Source organism: Camelina sativa, chromosome 9 (assembly GCF_000633955.1).
Source record: "Camelina sativa cultivar DH55 chromosome 9, Cs, whole genome shotgun sequence".
NCBI lineage: Eukaryota > Viridiplantae > Streptophyta > Magnoliopsida > Brassicales > Brassicaceae > Camelina > Camelina sativa.
The window spans coordinates 8,469,820-8,488,135 of NC_025693.1; the positions used below are offsets into that span (position 1 = coordinate 8,469,820).

Here is an 18,316-nt window from a genome sequence, read left to right on the forward strand (position 1 = left end):
CTTGTTTTATATTTTTTGAGGAAAGCCATCCTGATTTACTATAAACCCTTCCTAAATAACTTTCATTCTTTCCCTAATCAGTACAAATACCATCCAAAATAAGAAAAGTTTCACAAAACACACCATTTACTAAGTATCTTTAACATTTAAATCATAATCCCAAAACACACAACATATGATTCCAAAAAATCCATTGTAAGCTTATAAATCCAAAGAAAAGTCTACCATCTGAAAACAAAAATTCAACCTCTAAACATCTCAATCTTCTTAAGAATGATATCATGATAGATATCAAAACATAACTTGGCTCTAATATCTTCTGAAACCTCTTCTTGAAGCTTACTCATCATCTCTTCTACGCCCATTGAGTGGCATTCCACCATTTTGAGGATGAATAATCCACAGTTTGCTTCACTCTTAATGCGACGAAAGAACTTCTTAGGGCATAAGACTTTAAATGGAGACAGATCAAGTGTTCCTCTGTTTCTTTCAGTGCCTAAGAGATAAGGTATCATCTCTGCAATACACACAAATAGTTATCAGTAATATATCATAAGCATAAAATTCACATCATAATCAAATTATCATAATCAAATAAGTTCTTACCTGCAATTGGCTTAACATGAGTTTCCACCAAGTCACCTTTACTCTCATGAGTTCGACAATCAAAAACAGTAATCTTCCTAGACTTGAAGCTTATTTCCATACCAATGAACCGTTTGTATGTACAGTTATAGGCAATACCATAAACTCCATCGAGATCCTGCCACTTCTCAGTAGGAAGACAAACCGAAGGCAACTTCCCACTCACAATATCAGTGACTTCTTTTGGAAACACATATTGTGATTTAAAGTTATCCTTCTTGAAATTGAAGTATGCAGCTTTCAAATTTGAAAAGAAGTCTGGCCTCACAAAGGTTGATTTGGGAAGTCTCTTGTTGTGAAAATAAACAGGATCCTTGTTTCTTCTCAACCAAAGTAAGCCCACAGCTGCATCAATATGCTACATTTAAATGAAAAAAAGGCTTTTAGACTATTAGTCGAAATAGACAAGATTATATTTGATAACCTGATATTCAGGATAGCATTCATGACATTCATGATAGCATTCCGAAATTACCGTTTCTAGCAAATTCATCTCTCGTCTTCCCAGCAAATTTAACCAATGTGAGGTGAATGGTTCTGTATCTGTTATCACTCTGAAATTATCAAAAATGACGATAATTAGATGAAAGAAAATTGACTAGAATTGACAAGAATTGTTAAAACATCACACTAACCCTGGTCTAATATTTGATCTCTTCCAAGAATTTAATTCTTCAATGTCATTGAAAGTTGGAGAGAGGAAAGGGTTGAACATTGGATGAATAGCAGATGTGGCAGGGTTTCTTGGTGCTTTATATGGAGTAACGGTTGAAAATGATGGAGTTGTGAGCCGATTGCTTCTCCTTGGAACATGCTTCACACCATCACCATCATCTTTTTGCTTCTCACCATCACCATCAACTCTTTGCTTCTTTCTTGGAATAACAATTTTATCTTTCTTATCCAGCTTTCTCTTTTTTTCCTGAAATCAAGATATAACAAAGAAACGTGTTTATGAATATCCTCTTTGTACTTTTTACCAAAATCAGCAATGATATATACAAAACAAACAAGAACTGAATTAAATTGACATACCTCAGATGAACTAAAACATTTAAGATCAAATGATGGTCCCTCGTCTTGTGGATTCTGTTTGTCTTCTTTTTCATCATCACCATCATTTGGGCTTACTCCTTCAGGTACATAATGACTTTGTTCGTCATCTTCTTCTTTATCAAGTCCATCATTTAGATTTTCACCTTCATCGACATGATGACTTTGATTGCCATCTTCCTGAGGAAGTTTCTCTTCATCGCCACCTTCATGAGGAAGGTTCTCTTCATCACCTTACAAGCAAAAAATATTTTAGAACCTTTATTAGCGTAAGAAGACTTTCCTAAATAATTTCGTAACAGGAAAAAGTTTTATAATAAAACTTACATCAACAGCTGAATCGAGCTTCTAGGTCATCTGATCTTCTGAATCGAGCATCTGAGCTTCTGAATCGAGCTTCTGGGTCATCTGAGCTTCTGAATCGAGCTTCTGGGTCCTCTGATCTTCTGAATCGAGCTTTTCGGTTTGGGTGAACTCCTCTGTTTGGTTTTCGCTTGGAGTAAAGAACTGGAGTTGAATTATTTCACTTGTCAATATAATGTGTTAGAATATTTTTAAAAAGTTCTAAGAATCATTATATTTACCTCAGCAGTTAAAACTTCTGGATTTGGTTCACCTTCTTTCTCTTTCTGATTCNATATCAGTGACTTCTTTTGGAAACACATATTGTGATTTAAAGTTATCCTTCTTGAAATTGAAGTATGCAGCTTTCAAATTTGAAAAGAAGTCTGGCCTCACAAAGGTTGATTTGGGAAGTCTCTTGTTGTGAAAATAAACAGGATCCTTGTTTCTTCTTAACCAAAGTAAGCCCAAAGCTGCATCAATATGCTACATTTAAATGAAAAAAAAGGCTTTTAGACTATTAGTCGAAATAGACAAGATTATATTTGATAACCTGATATTCAGGATAGCATTCCGAAATTACCGTTTCTTGCAAATTCATCTCTCGTCTTCCTAGCAAATTTAACCAATGTGAGGTGAATGGTTCTGTATCCATTATCACTCTGAAATTATCAAAAATGACGATAGTAAGATGAAAGAAAATTGACTAGAATTGACAAGAATTGTTAAAACATCACACTAACCCTGGTCTAATATTTGATCTCTTCCAAGAATTTAATTCTTCAATGTCATTGAAAGTTGGAGAGAGGAAAGGGTTGAACATTGGATGAATAGCAGATGTGGCAGGGTTTCTTGGTGCTTTATATGGAGTAACGGTTGAAAATGATGGAGTTGTGAGCCGATTGCTTCTCCTTGGAACATGCTTCACACCATCACCATCATCTTTTTGCTTCTCACCATCACCATCAACTCTTTGCTTCTTTCTTGGAATAACAATTTTATCTTTCTTATCCAGCTTTCTCTTTTTTTCCTGAAATCAAGATATAACAAAGAAACGTGTTTATGAATATCCTCTTTGTACTTTTTACCAAAATCAGCAATGATATATACAAAACAAACAAGAACTGAATTAAATTGACATACCTCAGGTGAACTAAAACATTTAAGATCAAATGATGGTCCCTCGTCTTGTGGATTCTGTTTGTCTTCTTTTTCATCATCACCATCATTTGGGCTTACTCCTTCAGGTACATAATGACTTTGTTCGTCATCTTCTTCTTTATCAAGTCCATCATTTAGATTTTCACCTTCATCGACATGATGACTTTGATTGCCATCTTCCTGAGGAAGTTTCTCTTCATCACCACCTTCATGAGGAAGGTTCTCTTCATCACCCTACAAGCAAAAAATATTTTAGAACCTTTATTAGCGTAAGAAGACTTTCCTAAATAATTTAGTAACAGGAAAAAGTTTATAATAAAACTTACATCAACAGCTGAATCGAGCTTCTGGGTCATCTGATCTTCTGAATCGAGCATCTAAGCTTCTGAATCGAGCTTCTGGGTCATTTGAGCTTCTGAATCGAGCTTCTGGGTCCTCTGATCTTCTGAATCGAGCTTTTCGGTTTGGGTGAACTCCTCTGTTTGGTTTTCGCTTGGAGTAAAGAACTGGAGTTGAATTATTTCACTTGTCAATATAATGTGTTAGAATATTTTTAAAAAGTTCTAAGAATCATTATATTTACCTCAGCAGTTAAAACTTCTGGATTTGGTTCACCTTCTTTCTCTTTCTGATTCTCTCTATGGAAAAACCGTATTTGTTCTTTTCCAAAAAATTCTTCTTTCTTTGATTTGTCCATCAAAATACTGATTCATGTATCATGAATTGCTCGCACTCTTCCTTTGCTCCATTTGTTCTCACAGCTAACTTCAACTTCTTGCAGCAATTGTACACACTGAATCAATGATTGCTGAAAAAAGCATTAGAAGGTTTAGTACATTGATTAAGAATACTTTCCCTATCATTCAAAATACAAGTATCAAACCAATTCTTACCTCCTTAGGAATCAGAGTCTCAGAAGTCAGAGCCACATGCACTGTTTTTTGTTCAGTGGTAGACCTGTTAGATGGTCGGATCCCATCACCACACTGCAAATATAATTCGTTTTTAGGAAGCTTTAGTTCATAATTAAGAATACTTTCCCTAACATTCAAAATACAAATAAGAAATATTTTCTTACCTCCGTAGGAATCTGAGTCTCAGATGTATATTGTTCAGTGGGAGAGTTGTTAGTTGGACGGATCCCATCACCACTCTGCAAATACAAATCATTTTTAGGAAGCATTAGTACATAATTAAGACTACTTTCCCTAAAATTTAATTTACAAGTAAGAAACAAATTTACCTCGGTAGGAATTTGAATCTCAGATGTATATTGTTCAGTGGGAGAATTGTTAGTCGGACGGATCCCATCACCACTCTGCAAATACAAATCGTTTTTAGGAAGCATTAGTACATAATTAAGACTACTTTCCCTAAAATTTAATTTACAAGTAAGAAACAAATTCTTACCTCGGTAGGAAGCTGAGAGTCAGAAACTTGAGTCACATTATCTCTATTTTGTTCATCGCATTGAGAACTAGGGAATGTAGGGTTTGTAAATGGAGACATTCCACTATCTTGTTGTTGCTCCTACAACACAAAACGAAAACGGTTACCAGTTACATGCATGAAAAAAAAATTGTTAAAGAGGAACCTGTAAGTTGATTAAAATTTTTTTTTTTACCTGATCTTCTGTATTGGTTGGTTTATATGTTCCCAGACTCTCCTCTATTTTCGATAACCGGCAATTGATATCTCTGAACCCATCCGTAACCATGTTGTAAAGTTTATCTAGCTTCTCCATTAGTGACTCTCCAGAAGAAGATGGCTTCAGACTCTCCTTGTTACGTAACTGGTACGAATTGATAGCAATATCTTCCATCACTGGACCAACATCCAATACTCTTTTTCTCCAGTCTCCAAGTGTCAATTTGTATCCCTTGTTCAGTACATCTGTTAACATACTCAAATCTTGATCAGGAGTGTCTTCCAAGAAGACTGTATCTTCTGGATCATCGGGTATCGATGGTAATATGTGAATAACCTTGAGCTGCACACAATCAATATTTGAAAACGATATTAGTCCTTCTTACGATCGTGATTATATTAGAAAACGATTCAATATTTGGAAACGATTCTGTTTTAAATTAAAGAGAATAACTTACATGGTTTGATGCTTCAATGTTCTCCACTTGAGCAATCGACGGATTAACTGTATGTGTGTATTTTTTACACAGATATGCTGATGGTCGCTCAATTACACTCAATGTGCTGAAAGATGACTTTAACATAGGAACAGACTCTAGAATCCACAAATGCAGTGCCAACGGATATCCATGTAAGTCATATTTTTGCTTCATCAGATTTGATGGGACATTCTTCTTTACTGACTTAATCAGAAGATTATAAGCATCTTTCCCCCACGGATAATTAGCCAAGACATCCAAATGCTGAGCTCTCTTAAGGTTTTTTGCAGGAAGCTTGTTACCTCTGTACTTCTGAAAGAAGATGCATTCGATAAGGATCAACATCGCAAGAGAGTATCTTTTATCTGCTGCCTCTGGATCAGTTCCTTGTAGAATATCCAAAACATCTTCATATGTGTGAGCATCTTCATTGTTAGCCCAATCATAACGATTCTGCCGTTGATCTTCATTAGCTCCCCATTCAATGCATTTCAATCCAGTGACCATATGGAATTCTCTTATTGAGAATCTCATTGGTTGTCCTCCAAAATGCATCCATAGTTCATTTTCTTTTGATACCTTTAAACTTCTGCTCAGAAAACAGTACACCATCTTCCCAGACATCATCAGTCCTCTGTTGATAACCTTCAAAATTGGTCCCAAGAACGAATTCTTGATCCTCTCATACTCCGCAACTGAGAGGATGCTTTTTACTTGTATGACAGCATCGTAGTTTGGAAACTGGTTTATCTTCACATCTGATCTTGGTTCCTCTCCTATGTTGAAACAAAGTTCAGGAAGCTTTATATCTATAGGGAAAGAATCACCCATATCCTGCAACATATAAAAGAAAGAGAAGAAACACATATCATATCAGGAAAGTGATCCTAAATTATATAGATGCTTTCATGAACTTAAAAAAAAACTAGCATCTGACTGTAAAGACGAAATGCATATCATATCATGAAAGTGATTCTAAATTATATAAAAAACTAGCATCTGACTGTAAAGATGAAACGCATATCATATCAGGAAAATGATCCTAAATTATATAGATGCTTTCATAATTTTTTTTAAAAACTAGCATCTGACTAAATTATGCTTTCACTAAACGGATTCATATGCATTCACTAATCACTGAAACTCTAGCAATTAGAAACCGTATACCAAACTTAACTGTGCTAAAGGGATCGAAAAATATGAGAAAGCAGTAATGGAGTAACCATGGAGGAAATGTGAGTAAACTTGTCAACAAACAAACTTGAAATTCGATTGCTTTATCACTAATGAGATGAATAGGGTTACCGGAAGCTGCAAAACACATAATATCACACATAATCACACATAAATCACACAATTTCTTCAAAGGAAGACTTACTTGCTCTGGATTAGGACTTCCTTCCTCAATGTATACTTGTCTTCCACCCAAGTATATAGGAGAAGCCTATTACACAAAACGGAAACAGATACGAACAAAGTGAAACAGGAACAAAAGACCACAATTAATCTAGTGAGGTAACTGTTGAATATATCTTAGACCCGAAAACTGAAATAATCTACAACAAAATCTCAAAAACTCAAAAACAACAAGAATTGAATTTTAACCCACAAGAATCTTACTTAATTTTCCATCGAATTGATTTAGGGTTTAAGAAAATCAAAATTAGACAAAATCCGATTTGATTATCAAGAAATAAAGTCAAGAAATATAATCCGATTTGAAATTCGATTGCTTTGATCACTAACCCTATCAATTTACACAAAATCAAACACATAATCACACAACCCTATCAAATTTGCATCCAATTGATTTAGGTTTTAAAAAATTCAAAATTAAACACACATAAACACAGCCAAAAAGAACCGCAAATCGAAATATGTTGAGATAATGGTGGTTACCTTTTAATTTTTAACCACGACGAGAAGAAGAGATGAAGCGTTTTGGGTTTTTGTTGCGAAGAGAAAACTGAGAAGATGGTTTATACGGCGACACAAATCAAACGGTTGATAGCACGGAACGGCGGGACAACAATAGCGACGACATACAGCGAGGAGATAGGTTGGTAAAGCGGCGAGTCTCCGGTAACCACCGTATCAGATTTTTGGAATGAGACGACGAAAAGAGATGAAGAAGAAATCGATTTCGATATTGTGGGCTTTGAAATATTTTTGATAAAATAAAACTGGGCTTTAGTTTTTGTTAGCCCAATCATTTTTGCTAATTTGAATAAAATAAAACTTTGTACTAATTTTGTCATTTTTAAGAATCAATGCTAACTTTAAAAGTGTGCCATTTTTGTCAATTGCCCATAACTTATATATATTTATCATAAGTCAACCCTACAACTCTATATCCATGGAAGAAAACGAAACAAATGCTTGAGTGTTTACGGTTTTTCATTTTTGACACTAAATCAAATCATAACTAATTTGGGTTTACTGTTGTGTTGACTGTTGACTCAAATAGTCAAACTTGAACGTTATTTAATAGTAGTGAAATTGACCATCCAAATAGGTGTTTTAGTAAATGATATGGACAAAGAAAAAATATATATAGAGAGTAGAGAGTAAAATGCAAATAGATAAAATTATGAATGTGAGGGACAAATTTATTGTATAGCTTACAATAACAAAGAAGAACTCAAAACTGTCCTTTAAAGAAGTGAGGTTTTTAGGCTTGAAAAATGAGACAACAGCTTGAGAGTGCTTTGTATATAAATCTATAATTTATGTGCGTTGGCGTTTGAAAGTGTGTCATGGCTTATCTCCAGTAGATAAAAGGCTCGCGAAACCTTGTGAGAGACTTCGCTCGATTGCACATGCAGACTTGGATGAACATCTTGGACTGTTGTTGGTTTTGATTCGTTTCAAGTTTGATGAAAAAGACGAGTTTTGGCTTTCTGATATGTCTTCGTCTTCTTCTTCATCGTCATTGTTGTTAGGTGCTTTTCTCTTTAAACCTGGAATGTTTCTTAAACCCGTGTGGGGGACGCGGTAATCTCTGTGATGCTCATCTAAAACAAGAAGAGAAGAAGATAATAAGACTATGTCACAATGGCAAGAAATTTCACAATCTCAGATTATAGAAACCAAACATACCTTCTTGATAGAGGCATGATTCAAAGTCTGTGTCACCACCACATTTGCAGAACAAGCCAGCGTCCTTATTCGGTCCTAAAATGCTGCGAACCAACAACATCAGGATTGAGTCTCATTGTTTAAAGTTTAGAGTAAAAAGGTGTTCAGGCCAAAAGCTTTTTTTGTTCGAACCTGTACATATGCTCGACAAAGTCATCTATTAAGACAGGCCATGCACCTGAGTAAAACAAATACAATAAGATGAATCAAACACAAACAAATATATACACACTTGTTGTGAGAATTCTAACAATTTTGTACCTTCAGAGTCATATCCTTCTAGATTCTCATGTACACAACGACTAAACGCCAAGACTTGTTGCCATGTATCTTCTGAAATATTGTGCCGTTGATTTTTCTACAAGTTACAATCATCATCTTCTTGTTAGATATACAAACAAAAAAAAGAGCCATTTGGTTAAAACTTAAAACACTTGTTGTTTATAAAGTACCTCGATAAAGTCACACCAGCGGTTAAGTAACCTAAATCTCCCGGCCAAAACAAGTTTCCATGCGGTGATAGCTCTACTTATAGCTGGAACGACATTAAAACAAGTATAAGTATCATCTCTGTTGGCTATTGCACCCAAAGCAATGATTCGAAAGCTCTTACTTATATTCTTTTGTCCATTTTCGCGGCACATAAAGAAAACAAAATCATAAAAGCAGGTAAACTCGTTAAAGTCCACCTACAAAGAAGACATATAAAAAAGTTCAGATTCACAATCCAGCTGATGAGCAAAACGAATTAAGCTTGAAAATTAAAGAAACAGAGAGCCAAAAAAAACTTGCCATTAAGTCTAGCCGTGACATCAACTTGAACAACTCATCAAAAATGGAGTTTCTGCCGAAGAAGAATGCAACGGTAAACAAGCAAGCGAACACGAATTAGCTCAAAAAAGCACTAATCTTTTGCTTAACCCTGAAGATATTGAATTGTATACCCTCACAGCCACCATACCTTGCTTGAAACTTATTCTCTACTAGATATAACAGCTGAGTCAATGCTTCTCTAGATGAGTTAGTAGTTCTCTGTGATTCCTCGCCATCTTCTGGTTTATTATAATCACAAAACTGTTGACCTGATCTAATGTCTGATCAAATCCCACCAAGAATAAAACCCCAATTAGTCACTTCCTCATCATCAACTCACGATAAACCAAAAGCAACAAAGTTCATCTTGATATATAAAACCCTAGTTAAGTACCAAACCATAGAAGATATAGAACTCCAAAAAGATTCAATTTTTATCCAATAGCAATGTAAAGATAACTTAAACAACACTATGTGGGCAATTAAAAGATTAAATCTTTATATGATGAATCAAGAATTCACAAAACCCCAAATCCAAAAGATGAGAATTAACAACAGATCGAAGAAGAATAAAGTTAAAAGACTTTACCACAAAATCTGCGATAAATCTCGAAAATATCGAATCGACCCGAAACAGGGGAAGAATCCATGAGTTTGGTCTCAAGCTCGAAGCTTTCGATTGAAGCTCGAGCGAAATAGTATAGATCAGGAAACGTATCAACAAACCCAGACCAAGAAATCGAAGTTGGCAAATCCCAAAAGCAAAGAGTTCATAAAATTATGGAAAATGTTATTTTTTTTGTTTATTTTCTGAATTAGCCGATAGAATAGAGAGAGGCTCTCTCCGTGAGATTTGTGCATGTTTCCTGAACAAACCACACTTAGTTTAGAGACCCAAAACTCAAGGCCCATTTACAAGTCAAAATCCATATATAATATTTTACAAGTCAATTTCATGTGTAAAATATTTTAGAGCTAAGATAAGTAACCGAATCGAGATTTTGGTTGTTCAGTTCGGTTTGAGTTATTAGTCATTAATCGATTAGCAAATCAGTGAAATTTTGGTTCGATAAACTGAGAACTTCGGTTAGTTTGGTTCGGTTCTCGATTAACCTATTTTTTTTTTTTTTTTTTGCTTTGTTTGAATAAGCAGATTATACCACAATTAGACCGGGTTTACAAAAAAAATCAAACTAGTTTTTTTTGTTAATAACTAAATCGACCCAAATTTAACCAAAATAATCAAAATTTTCCAAAATAATCGTAAACTGTTCACGATTGAGCCAGTCGGAACCTCTTTCTTCTTTACAGACGAATCCTAGCTTCTTCTTTACATATACAATCATATATTTCTAGCGCACTCTTCACAGTTTCTTCCATCGAAAATTACACAAGTCGCTTAGTTTTTCACGTCATCCTTTGCGGATAGAGTGTTAGGAAACAAAACATTTTTCACTAACATGTTCACCTTCTTACTCTCCACTTTTTCAACATCTGAATTGTTTTACCATCATCATTCTGAATTTCTGATACCAAGTAAGAATCATAAGCTTATGTAATCTCTTTGATTACCTCTTTACAAAGATGATTCAAGAACCTTAAGTTAACCCTAAACCTATAATGTATCACAAAGTAAAAGGTCTAACAAGTAACAAGCCAATATATAATATTATATAATTTTATAGCTGATTTATGTTTTTATTATACTCTAACTGATCATGCATTCGCGGGGAAAACACAAAAATACATCCAAACCGTGTTTGTAATAATTTTTAAATTTTATATCGAGAAATCACAGAAAACAAATATGTATGTTCCGCACTTACGTAAAATTTTGTCACTTATTATTACATTCATGGTTCAAAGTTCTTGTAACAAAAATAATTTTGGGTATATCATTATTGACTCTTTGCATCTATGATCCTTTTTCCTACGTAATTAATGAACGGTTATGTAAAATCCAATTCCAAACGAAATTTGTCAATCTTGGTCTGACTGTAGAATAAGCAATCAAGATTGAATGTTCGATTATATGTAGAATGTAGAATGTTTTGAGGGCCTCGACCAACTAAAGCTGTGGAATACGTAAAAGAGGATTCAAATAGTTAATTAGAATTCACAGTAGGAATGTAAAATTATTATCAAACCGGTACCACCTCGTGAATTGATAATGTTACGTACCTAAAATGCCATGTTGGTGCATGTTACACCCAGAGTGATCGTATATATATGAAAAAAAGAAATGGTATTCCATGCATCAAAACCAAGTTTTTTTTTGTTGCCATAATTCTAAGCAACTCCCTCTCGCTAAAGAAGGATTTTGTGAAGACTATACTCATTGTTGGTTATATGTGAATATCATAGTTGAACAAAATAAGCCACGCGATGGGTTCATAACTGTGAAACATGACAATTTCCAATCTGTGCCGTCACACAATATTGTAACTCTCAATCCGTTTTTGTGCAAAACTCTTTGTGGATGATATTGTTAATCTTGGGGTTGGGAATTTCATTTTTGTATTGAAATTATATTGAAAGGAAACCGACGAAAGATTATTAAAGTCGAGATAATTCTAGGATGAACAATATTTGTGATTGTGTTTTTAAATGAGGATGTATATACGTTGTTAAACCTTGTTAAAAGTTGTTATGTCGTGTTTCTTTTATGCACTTTAAAAAAATCTAGCAGAAAAAGCAGAACAAAAAAATAAAAATAAAAAAATACTTTTGGTGATATCATTCACTTATGAATGTTTGTTAACATACATAGGAGCTTCAATCTATATTAATTTTTACAAACTTATTCCTTACATAGGCCGGTCGATATATCTATGGCTAGCCCATACAGTTTTTGGTTTTTTATATACAAAAAAACTATAATTATTAGCTAAATGTTGTTAATATATGGCATTTTATTGCTGATTTTCAAGTGAGTTCTTGTAGCTTTGCATTTGAGTTTAGTTTGCCACCATCTTGCCGGAGGCAGAAGAAGATGCTGAAGACGACGTCTTTGTCTCGCTCTGAGATGCAGTCTCAACGAATTGGGTAGTGACTTGTTCCCACTTGGTGATTGTCTGCTTAATCTGCATTTGTTGTGCTGGTGTGCATGTCAAAGAACCTTCTGTCTTGCCTTTGTTCTGACTCACAATTTGACTGTGGATGGTTTCTAACTCTTGGAGAGTCTTCATCACTTCTCCCTGGTAAGTTTCCATAGACTGTTTAACCTGTCAACATAGTACACACGAGAAAGAAAAAATATTACGATCGAAAATGGACTTTGCAATTGTGAATCAGAAGATAAGGGCAATATGTCTTGTTCCCGCACCTCAGCTGATTTGCTTTCAACTCTTGACCGAATAAAGGCCATGGCACCAGACACTTTCCCAGCAGCAGATTTAATCCTAGTAAACAAATCTTTTCCTTCTTTGACGGGAGCAATCATTGTACCCTTGAGTTGCTCGAAGAAGGCTTTGTATTCTTCCTTCTGCGGGCACTTCTTTTCGAGGTTCATTATGAATGATGAGACTTGTTTGGAAGTCTCAGCCTCGACTTGTTCCACATTTACGGTGCTGCTCTGACTAGTTTCAGTAGTTTCACTAGCGGAGATTTCACCGGTAGCTTTAGCATCCTTAGTGGAAGTTTCTTTTCCACTTGCATCAGAAGAGATTTCTCCTTTAGTTTTAGTATCCTTAGAGTTAGTTTCTTTTCCAGTTGCATCAGAAGAGCTTTCTCCTTTAATTTTAGTATCCTTAGAGTTAGTTTCTTTTCCACTTTCATCAGAAGAGCTTTCTCCTTTAGTTTTAGTATCCTTAGTGGAAGTTTCTTTTCCACTTGCATCAGATGGGCTGCTGGATGGACTTCCAGTTCCACTAGGACTGCCCGAGTTAGATTTTGAATCTTTAGTCTCTTCGGAAGAGCCTTTAGCTGAGGTTGAGCTTTCTTTACCAGAGCTTTTGCTGTTGCTGCTTGAATCTTCGTTTTCAACATTAGATTCTTCACTAGAAGAAGAGTTTGATGAGCTCATCACCATTGTGTTTGTTATCCGTGTAATGATTGTTTCCCATTTCAAGATCCCTTCTTTGATTTCTTTTTGTTGTTCTGCTGTTAACTTCATGGTGTCTTCACTCTCCTCCTGTCTACGGCCTCCCATAATTTTAGCCGCCACGGATTTCATAAACTTAAAGGTATTAATGGCTTCCATTTTTTCCTCTTGGATTTCCTCCCTTATCTGTTAAATTATATAAGCATGCATGATGTATAGTAAATTAAATGGTTCATTAGCCATAAGTATCGATAACTTGGATAATAAGTTACCTTTCCAATCGCAAAAGAAGAGATGGCCTTGAAGATGCCCCCGGCTTTGGCCTTCAGGTCTCTGTCGTAATCTACTTGGTCTTTTCTTTTTATTGGGCAAACATACTTGGCGAATCCCCTAAGTTTCTCAAAGAAGGTCTTGAACTTATTGTTCTTGGGACATTCCTTCTCAAGATCGGCCACAAAGACCATCACTACTTTAACGGTGTAAGGCTCCACATCCTTCACCGTCTTCGGATCTTCAAGTTGAGGCAAAGATGGCTTATATTTCAGGTGTGCTGAAGCCAGATCCAGAAGGGACACAGTTGCAAAAAGAATGGTAATGCATAACCATAGCTGAACTCTTGCCATTATTATTATTTTTTTTTGGTTTTAAGATTATTCTTTTTTTTTTTGATTATTTTATGTTTTTGCGAGGAAGAAAGATTGAAGAATGAATGAATTATAATGGGATTCTTTGGCTTCTTTTATAGTTGTGTTTAGTTTTCTATGTTTAGAAATCATTGACCCGCTGATCACTGAGAATTTGGGGGAACAAGGTCTAAATAATAGCAAAGAGCTTCATGGTTCTTACGTTTCACAAAAATTTCTTTGACGATGAGCTCTTTTAGTTTTCCATTAAAATATATAGTAGTTGTTTTCCTAAAAAACTTATGCATTTTCTTATTATATGAATTTAGTATTTAATATAAGATCGTAAAAACTAGAATTCCTATATTGGGACAATTGGAGAAGATTTTGGCAACGGTTATGATTTTTTTTTTTAAGAATGGCAAAACAAATACATAAAAAACAAAATAATGAGTAAATAACAATATTTCAAAAAAGATAGTAGTATTAAAGAAAATGGATTCTTTTTGTTATAGTTTAATGTTTGAGAAATGTTAAACGAAAACATTAGAGAGATATGGAATGCATTTGGAATTTTAATGTGTAATCTTTATAAGCTCGACTTGTCCCATTGTAAAATGCAGTCTCATTCAAGTTATAAAAACTAAGTGATTTCTTTTTTTTTTCTTTTTTTTTTTTTTGGCAAACATATGGATTCATTCATTCAAAGCAAATCACATACAAGAAGAGGGATCAAAGCCCCAAGGTTTAAAAAGATACAAAGAAGGGCTTTCCCCAAAGCCTTAAACATAAACGTAGAAACATAAAACATCAAGTAGTAGTCCATGAGAGCTATGATACCAACACCTAAAGGCAGTTTGGAACATGTGAGGTCACGGTTACTTGAAGGCACATCCTCGAGGGACTCGACAGATGATTCGATTGTCATGGTCATTAGACTCTTTGACATTGAAGAAGGGATCCTAACCAAGGGTCTCTGAAGGAAAGCTTTGTCAAGGATTTGGGCACGGTTGATGGTGCTCAGGTTGAGGGTGATAAAAGAGTTGGTTGCGGTTCTTGGAGCAGGTGTGAGACACTTGAAGATTTTGTGGTAACCCCAACTCCATTGGTTTGGGATCATAATGCCACTAGTCTTCAAATGCTTAGGCGGAGACTTCAAAAAGTTGATAATTTGCAATTTAAATGGTTCAGAGAGCATATGGGATAATGGAGGGAGCCTGAAGACATATCGGTAATCACAGCTCCATAGAGTCTGGATTATAATGCCGATTTCGTTCAAGCTTCTAACTTCAAAAGCAAGGTCCCTAAGTGAATCTAGTAGCAGGTTTTCTAAAGAAATCTCGAACCAAACTAGCAACAATGATGACTTATGTTCCAAATGCAGTCTTCGAACAAAAGGTTCCATAAGTCGACACAAAGATTGACTCGGATGGAAGAGATTTGAGATCCGAACAAACTTGAATAAACGCAGAGGAAGGCCTCGTACAACACCATTTGTTACTGGGCTCAAAAACCTTAATGGGCCGAGGATTGTTGAGCCCACCAAAGAAAACCCTAGTTTCTCATTTGGGGGCAGAGAGATCGCGCGGCGGCCTGGTTGAGCTGGTGTCGGATTCAGGGACTCAGACATCTCCGGTGAGGGAAAGGATGGAGGTTGAGGGTGTATAGCGGGGCTTGAAGCATCAGAAGAGGAACCTAGGAGCTTGATTTCTCCGGTACAGGAAGTCGAGACCAAGAAGAGCAGATCGTCGTGTGCCGTAGACGACTCCACCAGGTAATTCGCCTCTGATGGACCAAGGGATTCAGCTCCTGCCATCAACGATACCTGGTGATAGGTCTCTTCTTGGGGAATCGGAATTCTAGATCTGAGCGTTATTGGTTCTTTAGATAGCTCACCGGGACGGAGGCGAGTAGCGGATAAGAGCTGCGGAGCTCCGACCCCCACTGAACTCCCTGGGTTTTAGATCGGCTAAGGGTTGCATGCAGTTGGGGAACTGCAGAGGGGAACTAAAAAGAAGAAAAAGCTTAAAAAGAACTAAGAAGAAATAGCTAAAAGAGTAAGATGAAAGATAAGTAAATTGGGTTATATCCCGACGCCGGCAAAGTTTGCTTTTACCGACGTCGGAGGGAAGCAAAGGATAGAGTTCCTCGATTCTTGTGTCTGGGAGAAAAGTCGGGGGTTTTTTTTTTTTTTTACGTGTGCCTCTTATTACTCATAAACGAATCTTTTTAGTGATTTCTTTAAGCGAGTGTTCTTTGATTACGTTTAATCAATTTAAGTTTATCTATTGGTGTAACTCTAGCTTTTGTCTTATTTGATTACGTTTTTAGTGTGTGTGTGAGACTCAAACATTTTGCTTCTTGTGTTGTTGTGCGTTCTGAAAGGTGTTAAAACAAAATGTTATATTATGATTACAATAGATTATATATATATATATATATATATATATATATATATTTCTAACTTAATTAATATAGAAATTCTAGTTTTTCATATTTTTTTTTGGCGAAAATACTCTTTATTATTGTCTATTTTCAATAATACATTTTCTATATACGAAATAACTAAATTATAAACTCTCAAACTCCAAATACTAAATGTAAATAGAGAACTTAAACTTAAAAAAAATCTAAAAGTCAATTAACATATTGTAATTTTGTAAAATAAGGCAAAAATAAAAATGATCAAAAAAGAGTATTTTTTGAAAAAATGTATATACAAAAGGATATTTCTAAAAATTTTTCAGTATTATATATGATGGTGATAAAACAGAAGTGATTTATTTCTTTTTTTAAATATAAAGTTAATGAAAAATTCTAAATATGTGCATTTCAAAAACATATATCAACCAAATAAATAAATTGTATATAGAAAAGTATCTTGCCATTATTTTTTTTTAAATATATAAATTAGAGAATATAGGAAATATATAAAAATATGTTTAATTCTTTTTATGTTGAGGCTAAATTATCTCTAATTGTGTATAACTAGTGGCGTGTGTTCATTTTAATCAATAAGAAACAACTCATTACTTTCCACAATTCTATATGAAATAGGACAAAATGTTTGGAATCATTTTGACAGGCACAAATGTACTCTTTGAGCTAGATTTAGCTATGAGATTGACAGATAAGATTTTTAGAGCTATAGATTTTGACACATAGCCGTGATATTTATATAAGGGATATGCATCACAAAGAGATTTCTTTAAAGATCACAAAGAATACAACATTCTTAAGAACTAACAAGAGAATTATAAGGCATTTAATCGTCTGATGAACCACCGATGATGTTATGAATCATCTTGTTTGTCTCGTCCTCCGACATTGGCTTATTTTTCTTAAACTTCTGCTCGTACATCTCGAAGAATTCCTTGTTCTCCTTTACTAGCTCCTTCCACACTAGTTTTAATTAACATAAACCAAGAAATAACTCAATTGGTTAAGAGATAGTTAAGAGAGTTCTCAACATACTAGTAAGAGAAAAACAAACTTTAATTAACAAAAGAGCTATAAGCCTATAAGATCATCGATGGTTACGAGATTTACATAAACTCACACAACAAACATATATTCTTCANAAAAAAAAAAAACATATACTCTTCATACATTATAAGCCCTCTTCTGTATTGAAAAAAAGGAGAAGTATAAGGTCCAAACCAGTGGAAATGATGATGGGATTGATGTTTGCATTCCTCGAGAGAGCTTCCACGCATTCCTCTTTGTTCATGTTGAATCTCAAACATGTCTCAATCATGTGTTGCACCTATACATACACATGACACACGTTCACGTACGTTATTATATTCTCTAAGAACGTAACAACATGAAACATAAATATTGATATATATATTACCATGTGAATGTAAGCCGCGGGAGAAGAGTCGTTCATTTCTCGAGATTTTGATAAAACTGTGATTAATCCGCACAGTCAAGTGAGTCAACTTAAGAGCCACCACTATACGATTAACGCTTGTTTATAGAAGAGCTTCTGTAGAAGAATATGAACAGTAAAGTAAGCATGTGGCTCGAAGTCTCTCACACGTAGGTTAATAATTATAATTGGCTGAGACAAAAATTAGAAGAGAACTTTAAGAAAGGGAAAAAGAAAAGAAAAAAAGATAGATATTTCGAAAGTTACCTCTTTTCTCTTTTCTTTTGTTTCACAGACAGTAAAACCTCTATAAATTAATAGTTTTTAAATTAATAGTTTTATAAATTAATAAAATTTTCGGGTTTCAAATTGGATAGGAGTAAAAATGATATAATTTGATAAAAATAAGAGAATAAACTTTTTCTGGAAATTCTATATAAACTTATGGTCCGTCACTATCATAAATTAATAATGATATAATCTAAAAATAGGGGCATTC

General features: G+C 34.7%; 4 protein-coding genes and 1 long non-coding RNA gene across 5 annotated transcripts; all 5 read right to left on the reverse strand.

Moving 5' to 3' along the window:
* Positions 214–715, reverse strand: LOC109126574. Its single transcript, XM_019230257.1, has 2 exons — positions 607–715; positions 214–517 (listed from the first exon to the last, which is right to left on the reverse strand). The coding sequence occupies exons 1-2, from the start codon at positions 704–706 to the stop codon at positions 243–245; spliced, it is 375 nt and encodes a 124-aa protein (XP_019085802.1). The 5' UTR covers positions 707–715; the 3' UTR covers positions 214–242.
* Positions 1,680–2,331, reverse strand: LOC104710738. The gene is made up of 3 exons (XR_755064.2): positions 2,283–2,331; positions 2,026–2,205; positions 1,680–1,931 (listed from the first exon to the last, which is right to left on the reverse strand). It is a non-coding gene; the product is annotated as an uncharacterized LOC104710738 (long non-coding RNA).
* Positions 7,891–10,106, reverse strand: LOC104710739 (DCN1-like protein 2). Its single transcript, XM_010427388.2, has 9 exons — positions 9,868–10,106; positions 9,427–9,559; positions 9,258–9,309; positions 9,079–9,154; positions 8,918–9,000; positions 8,727–8,823; positions 8,598–8,643; positions 8,427–8,509; positions 7,891–8,341 (listed from the first exon to the last, which is right to left on the reverse strand). Exons 1-9 carry the CDS (start codon positions 9,926–9,928, stop codon positions 8,082–8,084), a joined length of 891 nt encoding a protein of 296 aa, XP_010425690.1. The 5' UTR covers positions 9,929–10,106; the 3' UTR covers positions 7,891–8,081.
* On the reverse strand, positions 11,987–14,024 carry LOC104710740. The gene is made up of 3 exons (XM_010427389.2): positions 13,593–14,024; positions 12,604–13,506; positions 11,987–12,502 (listed from the first exon to the last, which is right to left on the reverse strand). The coding sequence occupies exons 1-3, from the start codon at positions 13,941–13,943 to the stop codon at positions 12,236–12,238; spliced, it is 1,521 nt and encodes a 506-aa protein (XP_010425691.1). The 5' UTR covers positions 13,944–14,024; the 3' UTR covers positions 11,987–12,235.
* LOC109126381 lies at positions 17,209–17,835 on the reverse strand. Its single transcript, XM_019229892.1, has 3 exons — positions 17,800–17,835; positions 17,604–17,709; positions 17,209–17,345 (listed from the first exon to the last, which is right to left on the reverse strand). Exons 1-3 carry the CDS (start codon positions 17,833–17,835, stop codon positions 17,209–17,211), a joined length of 279 nt encoding a protein of 92 aa, XP_019085437.1.